The sequence below is a fragment of the Falco cherrug genome, chromosome 4 (genome assembly GCF_023634085.1).
Source record: "Falco cherrug isolate bFalChe1 chromosome 4, bFalChe1.pri, whole genome shotgun sequence".
Classification (NCBI taxonomy): domain Eukaryota; kingdom Metazoa; phylum Chordata; class Aves; order Falconiformes; family Falconidae; genus Falco; species Falco cherrug.
In genome coordinates this window covers 92,359,684-92,380,912 of record NC_073700.1, presented here as the reverse complement: position 1 = coordinate 92,380,912, position 21,229 = coordinate 92,359,684, and the positions used below count along the sequence as shown (strand labels likewise).

The following is a 21,229-nucleotide window of genomic DNA, read 5'->3' as shown; positions in this document are numbered from 1 at the left end:
TTAACAGAATTAGTATTTTACACCCATTTCCCCATAGAAGTCCCCCTGTATTTAAAAGGGGTGGAGGGATGCTTTGAGTGCAGGACAGCACCACCTTGGTAAAGACAGCCCCTTCAAGGGGCAGCAGTGGTGAAAGAGTTAAAAGCACTAGAGGGAGTGCAGGCAGGAATGAGAAGTCAGCCTGTGTCACATACTGTGCCTCTTGAGAGAGGGACTGTCTGTCAGAAGCTATGGAAAGAAAATGTTGGCTTTGTCCATGGAGACAGGGAGGACTGGCTGCAGCACAACAGGAAAATCAGACAGTGGAATAGGTGGAGTCTCCCAAACATCAGTTGGCAAATGCTTTTTCACCTCGCAGAGATGCAGCAAAGCCTTGCCAGATATCACAGAATCACAGAATACCAGGCTGGAAAGGACCTCAAGGATCATCTGGTCCAACCTTTCTTGGCAAAAGCACAGTCTATACAAGATGGCCCAGAGCACTGTCTCCAGCTGAATCTTGAAAGTGTCCAGTGTTGGAGAATCCACCACTTCCCTGGTGGCATTATCCCAATGGCTGACTGTTTTCTTAGTAATGTCTCTATCCACCACACCTCATGAAATTTCAAGTCTGCAGAAAGAGGGGCTATCTCCACTCATACCCTTCAGGGAATGCTATCATCATCTTCATTCCTGAGCTAGGCCACCCCTTTCTTTTCGAACACAAGATGTGGCATTTTGTCTCGCTAGCTATTGAAAAAAACCCCAGCATTAAACTTTTGCACTGTCAGGTCTTGTTGTAACCACTCTGTAGAAAGAAACAAAACCACACTGAATCTGCTAGAAATGTCCCCAGTGGGGACACAGGAAAAACACAGAGGGGACTCACGGTGTCTTGAAAGGACTCCAGAGACAGGTTACAAAAGCTCAACACATGATCATTGTTCTCGGAGTCACCTTGCAGCAAAAGGATCAAGCAACCACATGGAAGAGACTGTTCTCTTCCATGTCAGCATTATTCATTAAAAGGCAGTTGCTGAAAGTTTCCCACAACAAGCAGCTCTTCTGATTCCAAAATTGCTCCACGAAGGGAAATCTTAGGAGTCGTCATTTTCAATCCTGGCTTTACATTCTGGATTTTTGCTTGGGCAATGTTCAACCAGGAACAAAATCTATTTAAAGTACGTGCACAGTACATATTATGCATGGATGTCAAGGGACGGGAGTAGGTTATGAAACATGGAGGTTGTGAGACTTTACAAAAAAAAATAAAATAAAAATTGTTCAAAGAGCTTAGGGTAACACTAATTGAGGCTATGAGGTCACAATCCAGTTTCCCAACTGGACAAATGGTGTAGCCAACAATATATTGGTTTGTCCTAAAGCAAAAGCTAACTAAAAGGAAGTAAAATAGCCCAGCACAACCCTGTGACTCGGTTTTCAAAAGTTAATAAAACAATTATCAGAAAAAACCCAAATCCTATCGAGTTAATCACAAAAAGAGTGGAACAGCCGGAATAATAGCAGACTATACCCTGGTCCTGTTTGCAAGACGTGAGGAAGAAGGAAGCCTACATGCTTCCTTGCTGTGTGCTGTACTTTTTAAAAAAAGAAATGCTAACTTCTATTAGCAGAAGACACCTTCAGTAGTGAGATAACCTTACAACAATGTCATCTGCTTCCAGAAACTGCTCCTTCTAGGCGGCATTCAGCACAGATGTTTCAAGTCTGCTGTAGACCCAGACTCAAGGTAAAATACCAAGGGAAACAGAATCACAGCACATCACCTTCAGCTTGTTCCCTCACAGTGTTGGCCAACAACAACAACAAAGGCAACTGGTGATCCAATTAATCCATATGTGTAAAACCCACTACAACCTTTTAGAAGAACATGCATCAAGCTTTGTTTCTTTTCCAGTGCAAAGGAATGGAAACCCTCCCACTGACTTCAATGGGAGCTGGGCCAGACCCTAAAAGTCTTCACATAAAACTTCCATGAAGGAGAAGTTGCACATTGACATAAGGCATGTCTCTTTTATCCCCTGCTTTTTTCCTCTTGATAAACTGCACACTTGCAGCACATAACGTCTGAAAATGAAGCTTATAATACAGTCAACTTTCTGAGGCTTGCAACCGTATTAAACATAATAGCCAAAACTGAACACTAAAAGAATTAACATGTATAAGAAATTACCGTATTTTGGTTTATTATGTAATGACTTAATTTAAGAGGTTTATTATAACTGAAATCTGTCATAAACCATGACAAATAATGGCCAAATGTCACTGGTTCAATGGACCGAGTCAATCCCATACTTCACAACACTTGTACTACTGTTTTTAATATCACTCTTATGGCTTCCAAAGCTCCAGCAGAGAGACAACCGACTGTGAAAAGCAGGAACAGACAGACCAAATGTTGTTATAATTGCACAGTTCCCATTTTGCACAATTATTTTCATATTATTCACACTCAAACAGCTTTTGCAGCCATCAGTTTGCAAAAAGCTCAATTCAGTGTTTGTATTTCAACAACTTTATCTCTGAATTAACTCATACTAATGAAAACATCAGAGTATTCAATCTAAATGTAAAGAGACTAAAATTCAAAATATTCAGCTGACTCCATGTGAGTGAAATTAAAAGCACTTCCAGGCTCTTGGATTTAACGATGTGCCATGGCCACAACCCAAACTTGCACCAGGATGTGAGCAAAGAACAGCCTTGTATCTTGGTTTCAACAAGGAGAAAACCTAGGAGCCCAGGCCAGGAGGTGACCAGGACTGCTGCGTACAGTGTGGCACCACTCAAACTAGAGGCATCTTTTGTATTTCAGTGCCATTTGGTACCCTACCGATTTCCAAATCAGCCTCCCTCTACCTCTTAACACCTCAACCAAACAGTCTTTCTTTTTCATTACTGTACCCCAAATAACAGTGTTGTGTCTTCTACAGAAACACAAAGACTGTAATTTACACAGATCAAACCCACAAAAGAAAAAAACTCAGTAAAGAGCCTGGAAGAAATTCAAGCCCAGCAGAAGCAGAAATAACTTCCAAATGTCTCCACAGTGTGGACCAGGCCACCCTCTGTCCCTAAATCTTGCCATTAAATTGGCTGAAAGTTAAGAGACTTGCTCACAGCAAGATTGGTCTTTCTTACCTTTTGCCACATTTTGATGAAGAAGAGCTCCCCAGAAAAATTGAAGAAAACATTGGTGTCATAGGCATCATCCCCAACATTCGAGATGGAAATGTTGAGTGAGATGTTCCTCACTGCTCCCAGGGCCAGGTAGGCAGTTTTGTCATCAACACTGTAAGCAGAAACAATTACACTGGTTTAACTCTGGGCAACTTTTACACTCTAGGCCTCCTCTCCTCCTACGGATGTGTTAGAACTCAACTGCTCAAGAGCTTGGCAATTGGTAATTCAGGAATGTGTTATATGGCCAATGCATGGTGTGGGTGGGCCATACTGGGAACGAGCTGCTCCTGAGTCCTGGTTCTGACACTGCCTTTTGTCACTGTAAGGAAACCCTATGATCCTCATGTGGAAAAACTTCACGTGACTTATTGTTACTACAGTTCTCGTGAGAATAAAACTGTAGAAGTCTGCAAAGTAACTGGACTGGGGAAATGCAGCAAGTGCAAGATATTATGCCCACATTCAAATACACGAGGCATTTCAGTTTGTCTCTCAATAATTTAAACTTATTTTGAACATTCTAGTAACTTAAAAAAAAAATCTTCTGACAGTTATGCTATGGATAGAAGAAACTGAAAAGAGGGTCAAATAAAATCGAGAAACTGGTATAAGAGGAAAAATGTATGGAAATTACAACAAATGTCCACCGAATGTGACTAATCTTTCTTCAGGTGTTTATGCTGGTCCTAACATGACGGAGTCATCTTCTACAAGTGGAATACTAAGAGAATGGCTGAATTACAGTAACAGCCATATATCATGAATCAATACACTACTGTAATATGGCATCACAGATAATAAATACACAGATTTTTTGTCTGTTTATTTAACAGATTATAAGTAAACAGACTTGCACACACAGAGGCAAATATAAATATACATTCATACACACACATTTATTATTTGATATTTAATCACACTGGGCTCTCCAGAAGATAAGCTAACAATTAGGAATCAAGGCTAAAGATAAATCACAAGAAAATACAATACCAGTGCACATATCTGCAGGTCTAGGAACTAAAACTAAAGTAAAAGATAATATGAAATACACCAGGTCTAAGTATAAAAATATGCAAAAATAGCCCAAATATCAAATTGGCTATAGTTATCATAACTGGAATCCAAGACCATTCATACATGCCAGAAAAACAGAGACTGTCACAGAGAAAACACTGAGTAGCTGGTTAGAAAAGAGCAGAGACTTCCAGCACACAGCAGGGAGAGGCTCTCAATTATTTCCTCTAGGGGACAGCCAGCCTGAAAGTAAGGAGGAACCACCTCTGAGGAAACATACCCTCAACACCACCCACCCTGCCAGACGCTGCTGCACAACACATGTGCATGTAGGAGCATGCAACGGCATGGAGAAATCAGTAGCTGACCAAACCACCTTTCATTCACTCAGTTTCTATGAAGGAACGGTTGTGCTGGGGATACACATTGGCACATGCTGCTACTCTGCATATCAGCAGCTCTCTGAAAACGGCTGGGGTGCAGGATGTGAGCTGTGTTTAAAAGCAGCCTGCCCCTCCATTGCTGCCAGCCCTCCTCTGCCAGCCTTGTTCATGGTACTGCAGCCAGAGCATCTGCATAAAATTGGTGTTTCTGAGAATGCGGTGCTTATAAACCCTTCAGCATCTTCTGCCAAGCACAGCCATAAGAGACCTCCAAAGGCAGAGCTTGCTGGGCTCTGGCTCCCTGTGTTTGCCAAGAAGTTTCTAGGCGTGGGTTCCTGGAGGTACATACCAAAGCAGCCAGGGGCTCTGGTGAGTGAGAAGCCTGGAGGAAGATGGTCTAGATTCAGGCTTTAGAGCTGTTGCCTGTGGATTGTGAGTGTAACTTTTCCATGTAATGCAGACAGTATAGCATATTTGTTTCCTGTACTTCATTTATGATTATCTTCATTTATTAAGCCCAAAATTATGGCTTACATTTCAATGACAGCTTCCTATGAGACAGATGTAAGTCTCCAGGAAACGTGCCTGCTTTCTCACGCTTACAATCAACTGCAGACACCAAGCAATTCTACCAATAATTGTACACTTTGCTTTTTAAACATTATAGTTTATTCTTATAGGCAACTATCAGTGCAAATAAACATTTGCAAAAGCATATACAGTGCATGATCGACTGCAAAACTAGTTTGAGAGGTCCAAATAATTTAAGTTGTTGCTCCTCATATACCAAATTAATGGCACAACTATATGAGAGTACTCAGAAGCATTTCACCTTTTGGCCTCAACTTCAACATTTACTGTTAAAAAGCAGGAAAATTATGAAGATGCTAAACAATCTGCTGGGATTTTCTAATAATCAGAAGTGCATATTTGGAAACATAGAAATAAAACAACCATTTATTACTGTGAATTATTTCTCATGAATTTTATAATCTCACTTCTTGCAATTACTTCAGAGCTTGAATCAGCATTTATCAAAACCTTTAGCAAAATCTGGAAGTATCACTTCAGTAAGCAAATAAGTATTACAAGTTGTTTATCTTATGCAGAGTTGATACTAAATGCAATGCACACTATAGAATCCTCTCTGAACTGGTGGTATCAGCACTTTGAAATTTAACAGAAAGACAACTGAGAATACTCTCCACTGAATAATAAAAAATACTCGGAATGAAATCCTATTTAAAGCTAAACCCACAAAAAATAATGTCAAAACCAACACCATCTGGTTGTGTTACTCCTTTCTAAAGGTATAACTCCTCTGTTAAAAGTGCATCATACCAATATGATGGTTATAACAACATCCTCCTCAGCAGAGAAAGAAAATCCATTTTCTAAGGGCACGCTGTAATTGCTCCTACACAAAATTCACACACTAATAAACTCTGGAAAACCTCACTGATTTTAGGGTAGAAGATGAGTTCAGTTCTTCCTCTGAAAGGCTATATGAGATGGTCCTCTAAGTCCCATTTTAAGAGAGCAGCTTTCAGAGTCATTAAATCTGTGTACATCTGGAATGAATCAGGTTCACTTGTAGTAAAAGGAGGATTAGGAATCTCCCTGTTCACAGGGGAGCTCCCAGGCCCTGTTTGCTGCTTAAAAGAATAACGTCATGGGGTGTGGACAGCCCGCTGTGGTGCTGGAGGAGCTCTGCTGCCAGCCTGGTGCCATCCTTCTCCAGCACCTGCTGCACATTAAGTAGCCTAGCTGCCAAGTCAAAATATGTCAACTAAAGAATGGTTGTCAACCACCAGAAACAAGAAAACAAACTAAAGCCACTCTTTCAACTCAACAAGATATGTCAAACAATTTAAGAAACGTAATCAAGCAATGGTTTTCAGTTTATATTTTGTTGGATGAGAACTATAAAGCCACCAGCATCCTCACCATGGCCCTTGCAACCTTGCTCACATCACAGAAGGGAGGTTAAAAATAAAAACAGGCTCAAAAAAGAAAGAAGGGAAAAATATGAAGATATAACAACTTAATTGGACAGAACACCACTATCTCATTACATCCAGCTCTACACACAATGAACTGAAGAAAAGTTCTGGATAGGCTGTAGATGTATACATACGTTAAATATGGGCAATCACATTTATATACACGTATGTTCAGGCATATGAAGGATGTCAAGCTGTCAAAGTTTGCATGGAAAGGGAAAGAAGTTTGACATTCAGAAGTGCTAAATACCTGCAGCTTTCATGCACATAACCCAGACTTGCAGGTAACAAGCAATTCTGAAAATCAGGCTCCAAATTTCTGCCATCGTTTTGAATTCACTGGCCATGGTACTACACATCAAATTTAAGTAGAAAGATTGAACATTTTCCTCTTAAGTGATTAAGAAAAGGAAACTAAATTCCAGGATAAAACAAGTATCATCTTTTTTGCATGCTTTAACGTTCTTTGTTAATGCCTGCACCACATCATTGCAGGTCAGTGCAGTGCAGGTCAGTGAGGGAAGAAAGACGAGCTGGGAAAGGCAAAGTGAAAAGATCTGCAATTTTCATTCCCCCCCCCCCCCCCCCCCCCCCCCCCAAGATACTGGTGTTTTTATTAACGTGGGTCAGGGGAGACATAATCTGCATTCCAAAAGGTACGCAGGGACATGTTTCTCTATTTCCTGCACTAGAGAGAATTTTTAAAAAAAATTGAAAAAGCATTTAGCACTTCCTCTCAGCCTGCACAGATCACACATAGGGCAAGGAATGTGACGAGGTCACATTTACCCTGTTAGTCTGGGTCACTGACTTTCCCTTTTATATTAGGAGCCTTTCTTTCCTTACAGCAAATCAGCACCTACATGGATGAATCACCACTCTTGCTTGATGGACGGTGGAAGTTACAGCTGGGGTCAGTTAGACTGCAAGTGGTAAAAATGCTTAAAAAACCTGAAGTCCCATCTGCCCTCCATTTCCATCAGATTAAACAAAGAGTCCCACCTTTTGCTTTTAAACTAGTAAAATGTGTGAGGAGTCAACAACACTGGTCCTGTGACAGATCCAAACAGATTTCTACCTTCACCAACCAGCACTGCAGTTGGTCTTTCCAGTTATTATGATACCTGAATATTAATTTTGTCTCCACAGACTCTTTACATCAACCCTGAACACCTTTCTTCTGTTGGGTTTTGATCACAGGCTTTAGGGTCAGTTGAATCTTAGGAGGAGTTCTGCAAATACTTAAACCTTAAGGGCCAACAAAAAGCTGAAACCTCAGCTATCTTCCGGGAATTCATTTGATGTCTCAGTGCAAAACTGAGAGGTAGCAGCCCCATAAACAAATCCAAACAGAGTAAAAATTTTAGATAACTCCACAGGGAGAAAAGCTATTGGATTTTACCCTGCTTGGTTACACTGCTTTGCCATCGCATGTGCATCCAAGGTGAATTCTCTCTGCAAAGTTCACAGCCAATCTAGACTAAGGTCTCAGGAGAATACTCAAGATGTCATGGCTTACTCTGCATTAGCTAAGCTGCTGCCTCCCCCCTCTCGCACTGAAACCTACATTAGCAAAGGTGCTAAGAGACCTCATGAAGTTGATGACCGCAATCTATGTGAGATGCACTAAGCCAGCCACGGTAAACTAGCCCTGAGCCCATCAGATCATTTCATTAATGAGATTTCCTATTTCTATTTCTCAAGCAGAAACTTTCTAGTGTGCTCTGAGTACCAGATAACATGAGGAGATGGGAAAAACATAAAGAATTTGCAGCATGGCCAGCTGAGGTTCTGTGTCAGCAGAGAACAGTTTGGAAGTAATATCATACCAATATTCCTCCCTGTGAAGACTAAGTAACAATGTGCCAATGTTTCCCCATAGGAAGGGACCAAATATCCCATACAAAAGAAGCGCTTACTGTGGTGAGCCCAGGGCCGAGGAGGTGGAACTGCTTGTGTTGGCACCCTTCTGGAGCACAGCTGCCATCTCTAGCACTTCAATACCCATATATATTGTAATTCAGGAATACGGCACAGAGCATTACTTTTTCTACCTTTCCTAAGCTTCAATTTTAAAAATTAATGCATTTGAGTAGTAAATAATTGGTGGTGGGGAGCACACTAGGAAACACTTTTTGTTCTTTTTTTATGGTATTGAAAGAACAGACCGATTTCTAGTTACAGCTAGTTACCATCTATTCAGAACTACTCTGGAAATCGTCCCCTTTCCCCCAAACATAGTTTCTCCACAGAAATCCCCCGTAACAACACAACAGATAAAAGTCCCAGCTATCTCTGTCTTCAAAATTTTAAGTAAAAAGGACAGAGCCGGGCACAACATTCACATAAAAAGTATCCCTTATCTTATCAACCTACAGAAATCTGGTGCCTTTTATTATTATCACTAATTCCTATTGTACCCAGATGTTCACAATCCTTTATAAACAGAACCGAAGAATCAATGGGGAAAGAGCCGTCTCTGTTTTCACACAGCGTTTACTCCAGGGAACAGCTTTTGCTTTGAATGGAGTTACCCTGGTTTATGAAACTGTCACACAAAACCAAGATGAGGCACAACATCTACAGAAGCTCTAATCTAATCTTTCACCCTTGCAGACACACATACAAACCAACATCTTTTATCACCACAAGCAACATACTTGAAATCAGTGGTACTGTGCCCCCAGGACAAAGTTATCCTTGCGTATGTATGTAAGACAGCATCCTAAGGTTCAAACACAAACAAAAACTAGTTACTAGTGGCAGAAAGAAATGCAAAAGATAAATGTTTTCCCTGTTTGTTAAAATACTTGAAGAGCTTTATTTAAACAGGTGATTGTTGACCACAGATCTGGCCCTGAAATTTGAGGATGAATTCTAGGAATTAGATAATTAACTAAGTCATCATGTAAACCATGTATTTACCATAGAAATTGTGCCTTCAGAAACAGATCTCCTACATTAATTAATATTAATAAAGATAACTAAATTACTAAATTAATAAAGATAACTATCAATTGCCCATTCCTGGGATGCTGGGGTGCAATATGTAATTTAAAAAGCATACTCAGCTGAGCATCAATAAGGGAGAAAAAGACCAGTGCCCTATCCAGTAACCACTTTCAGAGGTCAATAAAAAGGCAGTTAATCAGAGATGAAATGTTAGAAACAGTGCAGGTTTCTTACTTCAGGAAATTTGTTTTGCAGGAGCAAAAGGACATACTACAGAAAAAGTTAACGTAGCTGCATCACAAAAGAGTATGTGTATATGAATGTATGTACACATGCACGTATGCATCAGCCAAGAATTGTTCTGAAAATACATAACTGTGCATTTGCTTCTCATTGTGGTCTGTACAGTACCAAAAACTTCCACCTCTGGAAGCAGCTTATATGACAGTGCTGCCCAAGGTAAAGCTTTTGTTTTATTAGCTGTATCCTTTGGTTGCTAGAGCAAAAAACAACATGGCAACTTGAACTATCTTAGGTCCATAAAATACTGATGTTGAGATGTTCACAAGAAGGGCCAGGTTATACATTAGTTCGGCAATGAATTCAAATTATATGAAATAACATCTCTTTAGGGTCTAGTTAAAAAAAAAAACCAAACAAAAAAACCCCAACAAAAACGAACAAACAACAAATCGTAAAATCCTACTCCAGCAGATACTGTCAAGTGATTCTTACAAAAAAAACACCCCAGTATTAAAAAAGTCTTGTAAGACTGGCTTGTACAGCATCCCTGACTGATCATCAGTGTCCTGTTACTAGAAAATAGAGATTGGGAATCTGTATTCTTGTATGAGATGTGGACTACTGAGGTTTGTTACCACTCATCACTTGATGACTCTATCATCATCCATATGGGTTTAATCACTGTACATTGAAAAGGAACAGGACTGCCCACTGCTATCAAACTGGACTTATTTATTTTGGGAGGGATTTATGAAGCTATGTGCGCAACTAACCAGATGGAAACCAAGCTGCCATTCCTTTATCCCCATTCACCCTCAACAAGGGAAAACATTCACTCATTCCTGAGACAATGCTCCCACTGCAACTTGTACTACATCCTGATTAATTGTGGGCTGCGCTGGGCAATCCTTTCAGGAAACAGCAAATCCAATCCTGCATGAGCTACAACAAAGTTTTCCATGTGCCTAGTAAACACATTATTCAATAAACACAGTATCCAATACATTAATAACAATTGTCTATAGGTAAAAGATAAATAAAAGTAAATATAAATTAGAAATCAGAATTCTGCTTCTTGGATTCACCAAAAAATTTAAATTCTAAACAGAATTACAGATGTACTAATATACATGAAATGGTATAAGCATTTTTTCCATTGCACTCTTTACAGTACAGCACGTTACTTTGAAATAACATTAAACTACATAATGATTTATGAAATCACTTAAATCACAGTGTGAAACTTGGTTTTTGAGGAAAAAAAAGCAATCACTCATATCCATTTTCCCCAATATTTTGTCATTCTTTTCTCCCTGGAAATAACTCCTTTGGTAGTGTAAAAGATCATGAGTTAGGACAGCACTGGGGTATGACCAAGTAACTAGTGGGCAGCACATGACGGCAGTCAGTTCAGTCATGGCTCCGTATTGGTGTCTTGGGGGCTGGGAATATCCATGTTGGTGTACACAGCTTTATACACACAAAGTCTTGACTGAAAGCTCAAGACCACTTTCCTAGCACTAGAAATGCTAAACCATAGCATTTGCTCATTTTTCTTTGATTGTTTTTGGTAAAGCTGAAAATTAGCTCCATCTGAGCAGCTCAGCTATTTAGGATAGCATGTCTAGGGTAAACAGAATGTCAAAAATAGTTTTGAAAGAAGCGTCTGTTCAATGAAAGATAAAATAAGTGAAGATAAATTCTTCATCTGCTATGAATGAAGAGGAAGGGAAAAACTGATATTATCAGAGCGTGTAATTAAGCTCCAAATGGAAGGATATTGTTTTTCCTCATCATGACTGTTTTTTTAAGATGGACTTCAGGGGCATAAAACCTCAATGGGCATGCCATGAAACATGAGGCCGCTCTGGAAACAAATCCCTGTTATGTGATCAAAGGAAGATAAGCACTGAGGCGTGAGCCTGGTCAAGTTTATGAAACAGCTTTGCTTCCCACATTAAACCACAGGCTTGCAGCTTTTCTCCATAGGTTTGCAAAAGCCTATGATCAGTGAAAACCTTTATTAATTTTTTTAATATAAAATACTACCATATTAATGAGATACACTCAAAAAGTTTTGAACTTTCCTGATCAAAATGTTATGTTATTGCTTCTTTCTTCAGATGGCACTAACTTTCTGCACTGTTATTGCACTAACCTATTTTCTGTGCCATTACATCTTGTGCTAGTGAAAAGCAAATTGGACAAAGCTGTCATAACACATGTTTTTATCTATGATTTCTGGATTCCTTCAGCTCAGGTTCTGTAATAATTTGACAAGTCAACACGAAACTGCTGAGGTTCATTTTTCAAATCCAGGTGCCTAAAGTGTGATGATGTGCCCAGTGAACCAGAGGGAGTCCTTCCACTGAATAGGTCCTTTAGGACCACCTTTAATAGGTCCATGAGCATATCCATCCTTGCATCTATACACAGTATTTGCAAAAACACCAGTTTTGCAGCTGTACAGCTAGTCACCTCTGTGAAATTATTCATTCACCACTAATACAAATTGTATGCCTATGAACTTCAGTTGTAAGCTCAAGGGCTGGGGCGGGGGGGGGCAGGCACAGGGAGGTGGTGCACATACTCCCCCAGTCTTTTCAGTGAGGTCTGGGTTCAGTACTTTGAGATTACATACCAAAACAACACATCAAATCATTTACCTGCCTATCAAATACAAAAACACGTCAATCCTTCAGTAAGTCACAGAAGGAACTGGAGGACAAAAAAGCAACCACCTTCTGAAGAGCTGACCAGAAAATACTGGAAAATACTTTTTCTTCATAAATTACCATTTCATTGAAAGGGAAACATTTCAAATTCAATGAAATTCTGACAGACTGGGGTTTTGTGCATTCTCTGGCTACTTCCAGAGGGAGCAACAGAACCAGAAACATCCCAAGTCACAAACTTGACCTTTCAGCTGGAAAAGGGCATTTCTCAAAAATCTTGTTTCACAAAAGAACTTTTGAAAGCATTGTCTCCAGCACAAAAACCCCTCACAATTTGAAAAAACTTGAAAAATTCTGCAAAATGCACCTGTCACCTCTTTCACTTTCTACAACTTTTGCTTCCAATTTCACATGTCCAAAATAAACAATTTTCAGCAGTATATAGGGGAACCCCAGCCAGTCTGTAGGGGAACAACATAAATTTGAGTCTAATGAATGGTGGATGCTCTAAACCAAAAAATAAAAAGCAAGCTGCTTATTCTAAACAGCCAAACATACACTCAGAAGCACTCCAATGGGTGAGTAATTCTGTTTCTAATGACAGATGAAGGGTAATCTCATGTCACATAAATATATGGAAGACAGACTTCCTCCTGGAACCTTTCTCAGGAATAGCAATATTTATTACAGCATTTTCTATCCAAGGGGGCTCATAGTCTGTGCTTACAACCTGATCTAAATACCATGCACACAGCTTGTGCTGGAATACAGCAGCTACATGACATGCAGCAACATCATCTTTCTTCTTGTACTGTTTGTTTTTGGTAAAGCTGCTCTATTCCTCGTGACACATGGGCTGTCAGTATATTTACACAGCCATACAGGATTTCCTTCCTAGCTGCATCTCACAGCGAAGCCACCACCCATTCTCCTCTAGTCTTTTTAGCTGGCTTGTTTATTATAGCTGGAAGAAAGTCTGTTTTTTCAAACACCACCACTGTTACTCAAACGTCTAATCCAGGGTTTTCACTTGGTTCCCATCACAGCCTTAACATGGCTTGATAACTGCTGTTGCCTTTGCAGAGTGCCAGTCAGCAGACAGTCGTCAGCTCAGGACCTGAAAACTGCCTTGGTATGTCAGACATGATGTGTATTCCTGTCAACCCTGCTCCCTCAGCAGTTACTGGTTCTTCTTAAAAGGCCAGAGTGCTTTTCTCTCATATAAAATACCAGAGGAATGGATTAGTAGATTTTAAAGGCTAGGGAGGTCTCATCTTTTACAGAACACCTACTTCAGTTTCTCCCAGCACATCTTGAGGAAACAGATGCAGTTCAGCTTCTAAACAAGTAGCTGCAGAGAGGCTCAATAAAAATGTGCTATTTGCTACAGAAGCCTGATGGAAAAGACATTTGCTGTGCTGAGAAAACAGAGTGAGGTACTGAAGTCAAGCATGGTGCGTAATAAATATATTTACATTTTTAATATTAAACAATATTTGAAAATAATAGCTAACAGAACACTTTAATTGCATTTTGATTTTCAGTACTGGATTGCTGGAAAGGAAAACTGGTTTCCTATTGCTGTCCCAAAGCTATGGCCATAAAAAAGTTTATTGCAAAATATTCTATTCCTATTTCTCTTTCAGTTTGTGCCATTAAAGTTACCTGTATGCAATAAATAATTTCTTTACACTAAGATACTTCTAGGTCTCATCCTTCAGAAATCGCCCTGCTCCCTCTCCACCCCCAACACAGGGCATTACTGCATGAACAGGGACAGATTTTGCTATCTCCTATGACAGCTGCAAGATTTAACACTGGAAACTCTTTGAAGGGGAGGCAATGAGTAGTATCTCTGCTCTGTGCTGCCAAAACCTCATGTTTATTCTTTAAGAAAAATGGATTTGAAGAGTCATAAATGGAAAGATGAAAAGACTCTTTCCTGCTCCTTCAGTTTCTCCCAACACTGCCTTCACCAAGTCCACAGCAGACTCCATGGTCCTTTTCCCTTACTCTTAAGTTGCCATCTGTAGTTTTAGGCTAACATCATTCATATTCAAACAAGTAAGTACAGCCAATCACTAAAAGGACCATTTGTAGCAATGCTAGCACACACCACTGTAGCTGTTTCTACATGCACTACATCTCGTATTGTCTGCTGTAGGAAGTTAAAGCCCCACAGTTTGCTCTTCCAGGTCCAGCCTTTGATATTACTGTCCCCTCTCATGATGCTGCATGTTCTCGCTGGCAGAAGTGGTATCTGCAAGAGGCAAAGAGTCCCACCGGCAGGTTTCCAGCTGCAGCACTGGAAGATGCCCATAACCATCCTAGGCAGGTGGTTTTGTGTTGGCAGAGAGCTGGTTTTTATTAAGACCACTTTGCTCAGGTTACAGAGAGAATTTATGTCAAGACAAGGCAGAAAACGGCAAAAAAGTTGGTTGGAAGAGATTTCTAGAGGCCATACAATCCATCCTCATCCTCCTCAACACCGGACTATTGCCAGCAACAGATGAGGTCAGTAGGGACCTTATCTAGCAAAGTCCTGAAACTCAGGATGACAGAGCACACCATCTCTGCACACCTCATTGCCACCCAGCACAAACTGCCTGCACAAGAAGGTTTTTCCTAGTCTCTGGTGCATGACTCTTGCCCCTCCTACCATCTGCCACAAGCAGAAAGAGCTTGTCTCCTTCATCCCACAACCCCTTCAGGAAGTTGGGATGGCTTTACATGCAAACCGATGCTAACGAAGGTGGACTAGCCTTAAAGGGATTCATCTGCTAACTGAAAACAAATATAAATACATTCTAACTCTTCCTCACTCCAGTACAGCATGTTACCCTGGTCTTCAGCCCAAGCCTTCAAGAACACCTTTCACTATAATAGAAGTATTCAAAAAAACCAGAATACAGGAATCACCACCACATCCCACCTTCACCCTCCCAAATCTTGGCAAAAGCTTCCAGATATAGTTAGAAGGCTATAATGTTTTTTATCATCACCCACTTTCAAGTAGCTCTACCCTGCCATCTCCTCCAACTTCACAGTGGAAGGTTTCAGCTTGCCCAGCAGCGCCATAACCACATGCAGCACCACCTCGACAACAGGAGATAATGAGGCAAACCCCATCATGTCTGGACAGAACAGCAGTGAAGTTTTTAACATACACATGCAGATTTGCTTGGCTTGAGCACTTTGGATAAACAGCCACGCATTAGGTCATTACTTAGACTGTTAGCGTCCCAGGCTGTCTATTTCTTATCAACATGCAAGTGCTCCCAATTTGAGGGCAGATGAAGAACTTTTCAGAGGAGGAGGTGGATCCCAAGAATAGCAAACTCAGAGCAGAGCTGGTTAGTTCTTGCCAGCATGGGCTGGTTTTCCTATTAGTAATTTGGTATGCCAGCTTGGCCTCTTCAAAGCTGGGTGCAATCTTTTAACTAGGTAATAATTCTAGTGATTCAAACACATCCCAGGCGAACTCTGTATCAGAGTAGCTGTGCAGCTCCTGAGCTCGTAAGCATGACCTCAACAAGCAATTCTCTTGATGATAATGTAATCTGAGCTAACTTCCTATGCACATATATGCTTTAACCAGCACACATTTGAGAGCATATTATATAGCAATGGACAAAACGATACCTTACAATATACAGCTCTCTGCACAGCTTTTCGTTCTAACATGCTACAGATTCATGAAAAATCTATAAGACAGCCGGACCAAGTCAGTCCATCTAGCAGAGGCCCTGTATCCAACTATGTCTAACAGCAAGTGGCCTATGAAGAACAAGGCAAGCACAGAGTGTTAATTTGCTGATATATTTCCACAGCTTCCAGCATTCTTATTTGCCACTTCTCTACCATGTAAACTCAGCATTTAAACATCTCCAACAGTAAAATCCACAGATTAATCACATGCTTCATGAAAACATACTTCCTTGTTTGTTCTTTTAGTTTCTCTGAATAGTTTCGTATGATTAGCAAACTTTATCACCTTTCTGGCAGATTATTTCCCTGATCATTTATGAAATATGCTGAATACCACTGGCCCCAGCACAAGCACTTGTGGAGTCTTCTCCACCAGGAAAACAAACTATTTACACCTTCTCTCTGTTGACTACCTTTTAATTAGGTGGTAATAGACCTGTGCAAGTTACTTACTTTGTAAACTTTTGGTGAGAAATAATAAAAGTTATTTTAAAATGCAGTTTTGCAAGCCCCAATAGATCATCTTAACCAGGTCACCCTATCCACATGTCCAGTGGCATCTTCAAAGAGCTGAAGCAGATGCAACAGACAGCACTTACTGCTGCTTTCCCATAAACATCCTGTTTATTTCAAGCCAATGTACCAGTGTGTCATTAATTGCATTCTTTCCAGTAAGTCCACCAAATTTAGTCAGACATAATTATTTAGACAAAGGCATTGCCATAACCTTGCTAACAATGAAGTCAATTGTTTAGTGCAGATACTAATAAACAAGTTACCTTTTTTGTTCTTCCTACAAAAAAAAAAAACCTGCTTTGTACACAGACTTAGCATAAATAGCAATAACATGGAAAAATGCTGATAGGATTCTTTAGCAAAACGCACTGGGATGGAAAAATTACCATATTCTTCAAGACTGGCACTTTTCTAAAATCAGAATCCCTAGCATTTTTTTGTACTGCTACACACAACTATAACAGTAACAATAATTAAAAAAATCTGTTTTCTTTAGAGATATCTGTTGTGTTACATTTCTTAATAACTGAAGCTTACACAGCCCTTTAGCTAAAGAAAACCCATTCTGTGCAGACTCATGGATTTGATGACATCCTGTCTATTTCAAACAGGACTTCAGGGTGTCACTGGATAAAGAAAATTCAAAAGCATTTGTTCAACACCTTGCTATACAAAGGTAGAAACTGTATTTGAATATCCAAAGCTTTTTTCACTTTGTGGCTTTTAAACTGCCAAGATAACATAAATAAGAGCTGTAAAAATAAACAGTATAACGCTCCAATCACAAATACAGCTCTTACTGCTATGATTACTATATACTTACTGACAAGGTTTTAGGACTTGTCCCTTGCTTTTTATTGATTATTCCTCAATTGCTGGACACAATCTCTCACTAGCTTCCCTAGTCCACACAGACATGTTGCCAGCTTTCAACAGATTTTGCTCACCACAAAGATCAAGTGCAAGGTCAAAAATCCAGACTAACTGCAGTCAAAACTCGGACTCTGCAACCTGAGACCCAACCCTGCTCCCAGCCAATCCCTCAAAACATTCCTGTGGACTTTAGTCGTGTCTGGAGAAGTCCATAACTTCTCAGACTTGACTCTGGTTCAGTTTTGCCTCCAAGTTCGGTTACAGCATGCTGTAGACATACATAAAATGTGTGTGTATCTCCCGACTACAACTTCTTCCTTCCCCCCACCCCCAAAGCAGGGAAGTCTCTTCCCCTCTCCTTCCTGACCTGAAAGCAAAGCATTTCACAGAAAGCCTCGCCATCAAACAGCAGAGCCTCTGGCACACAATTAAATAACTCGCATCAGCACTTCCATCTCTAAAAATGTGCTAAAAATGCTGGAAAAAAAGGAAACAGAAGTGATGTGTAAAATTCACCTTTAGCCTGATTTATCCCAAAATTGAATAACTACATCCTGGCAAAACAATAGGCATTTTCCTAGGATCACCAGTCACAACGGACAGAACACAAACTTCACCTCTGGTCTGTTTGATGAGGTTTATTATCCCAGAAGAAAGTGAAATCAGACACCCCTCCCCAAGCTGCTAACAAGAAGATTCTGACAAAGGAGAGCAGTATTTCAGGAGAGTTAGAAAAGTACAAGTTCAGAAACTGAAAAAGATAGTTTGCCATGTTCTGAGGGTTTTCTTAAATCTTCCATGTGACATTTTTTCTTAACAAAATAGCTTTTCTGCAGGCAGTTTTACTTCCTACCATGCCACAAACAGTATTTTATCACCTTTGAAAAATCCCATGGTCCACATTAGTACTTGATTAGGGTGTGCATCTTTACTTTCCCTGTCCCTCTCTGCTGTGCTGGTTTTTTTACCCTCCAGTTTTGTCTGTTGTGATTGGGAAGGTGTCTTACCCGGTATGTGCACAGAACCCACCACCACAAGAGTTCAGATTCTGTGTACATGTCAAGACTTTTCTGCACTAAAGAAGGTATCACTGTCATCATCCTTCTAGTCTGGATATAAAACGTTTGTGTTTATATGTTGATTTTTCAGTGCCATTTTACATAAAATGAATGACATACTAGCATGAAAGAAAGAACAACAACAAAGTTCACCTACTCACCTAGACAGCAATAATTTACCCTGAAGTTTCAAATCAGCAGCACAGTCATCAGATTGACAGTTCCTCTCAAAAACAGTCTGCGAAAAACAGAGAAAAGAACTGTTACAGCATGAAAAGAGTAAGATCAAAATTCAAAGAAAGAATATGCTTGGATGAAATAAAACCCTACCAAAATCTGTGATACAGGACTATATGGTGTCAGTGTTAAAGAAATTCCAAGGCAGGCAAATTTCATCTTTATCAGAACCATTTTTATTCTCTTCTAAGTGAACAAGAAGTTTCACCAAAATCAGACTCTCTCAGAGGTTCTCTTCAATCCATTCCCACTTCTCATCTGACAAGGATTACTGCACACACAATATTTCTGGCACTCTTATTTCTCTTCCCAATGCATATGCATGAAAATGAAACAGAAAATAAACTATTTATGAAACTATTTTCAGTCCTAAGACGTGCAAGTAAGGAAATTATGCACCAAACGTCTTCACTAGCCTATATTAAAGATAAGGAATTTGGGGGGTTTTTTTAGATTTTATGTATGGTAGGAAACATTTCTGCCATCCTGCAAGCAACAGAAAATTACAGACTGTTATGTTCCAGCGATGCCCTCAAATAATGGAAGCACTGTCAATCTTCTGAACTCTGGTAAAGACTATCACTTAGGAAATTTAACAGATTGATAAAGATAAGAACTGTGAGAAAGAACGACATGCCACTAGACTTGGGCGTGCTATTTAAGCAACAAAAAGAAGGGGAATACATAAGAAGTTTATGAGCCTATGATAATCTCTGCAGTAGTTTGTCATGGCTAAACAAGGCAGCTACCAGTGAGTGAAAGAAGGGGACAGGAACACGTTCCTGGCATCCAAGAAACCCAAATATCATCAAGATGATAGTTACTTTCTCCTGCTCTTAAGAACAGAGATCAATACCTTTCTGAACATAGACTTTTCAGGCTGAAGGATTCATTCTTTCTGAGTTGTAATGCTCTTCAACTTACCAAATTATAGGGTTGCCAACACTGTTCAGCTAGGAAACCTGACAATCCACTGTTCTCTTCCTTTAATACGAAGGTTCCTTTCTACACACTTGGCTTCCTTACTGTTATTACCAAAGCAAATATATTTTGATCATAAATGCTAAGACAAAGCAAATCCATGCAGGACACACATAACTGTCAGAGAGCACTGGAGAGACTTGGGGGTGGGGGGGAATCAGTAAAAGAATATACAGAATTAATACATTTTTTTTTAAGAGCTTTGCCCAACTGTACCAGGACTGGAGAAAGACTTTGAATCTTAAACCCAGAGGGCATCGAGATTTCTAGTCCTTGTCTCTCCAGAAAGATTACTGGCTAAGGAAGCAGCTCGGTGCTCTCCAAAAAGGACTGGACCTTTATGAAGTCCATTGGTGTTGGACTAGCAGATATCAAACTATGCTGTAAATGGTACTGAGTTGCAAAAAGAAAAAAGATTGGAGATGATCAGTTCATTTGGGGCTATTTACTTTGCCCTTTCACTTTCCCAATTTTCGCTTTCTCAGAATCTCAAAAGTGGAAATTTTTGAGGATTTAAACACAAGGGCGAAACTTACCCTTCTTCCTTAAGATTACCACACCAAAGAACAAGAATAGCCCTGAGACAGGAACAGGCACAAGGTATCAGTCTCAACACACAGCACATTTCTGAGGTATAGTATCAAATGTCCTCAGAACTTATCCTCAACCACCATAGTAGCTATATATAGGAAAGACTGTTTGACCTTCAGAAGAGAAAGAAAAATAAACTATAAAAATATTGTTGCCTGAAAGTTTCCCTATTTCCACCGCAGAAATCTTGGCAAAGCAAACAGAGTGATCAAAGATATGACCTGCATGTTTCAAAGAATAAAGTACTGTAAGTACATTTAACTACCTACCTAATATTCCTGGAATTTTATTACTAAATCTATAGTCGCCGTTCTTCACAAAGAATGAACAAATACCTCATTTTCTAAAACTACTGGGCACGTATCTCTTCCAACATATCATGCACTAGACAGCAGGCTATTTTGAAACATACTGGGAGTATTTCATTATGTCACAGAAACACAAGTTCCTACACAGTACTGGGACGGGAGACAGAAATAAGGATAATGAGTCCCCAGATCCATAACTGTGTAGGAGTGAACCGTTTGCTTCTGTGGAGGATCTTAAACCAGTTCAGGTTTGGGGGGAGAAAGGATTCCCAGTTCAGCCAGATGCTAGGACTCATCAATGCAGCTGCAGCTGGTTCAGCAGCCCGCTTCCATCACAGGCTAATGACATCTATGGATTATTTAGCTATTTTCCACTATTTCCCCAGTCTGGATACATGTTTCCATGACTCTGCTCCATCCCCCTTTCTGCCTGCTACAGCCTCAACCCTGTAGCTTCTCACAGTCTACTTCGTCCATTTACTATCTTGAGCGTCCCCCATCCCC

The 21,229-nt window shown here is 40.0% G+C and overlaps 1 protein-coding gene across 1 annotated transcript in view; it reads right to left on the bottom strand.

Annotated features, from left to right (window-relative positions):
* The window catches only part of ITGA9 (integrin subunit alpha 9), a 230,381-nt gene that overhangs the window by 80,892 nt on the left and 128,260 nt on the right, over nucleotides 1–21,229 (bottom strand). Inside the window, exons 17-18 of the mRNA XM_055707897.1 lie at nucleotides 18,770–18,846; nucleotides 3,142–3,292 (exon numbers count right to left, since the gene is read on the bottom strand). Of these exons, the coding sequence (XP_055563872.1) occupies nucleotides 3,142–3,292; nucleotides 18,770–18,846 (228 nt within the window). The remainder of the gene's footprint in view (nucleotides 1–3,141; nucleotides 3,293–18,769; nucleotides 18,847–21,229) is intronic.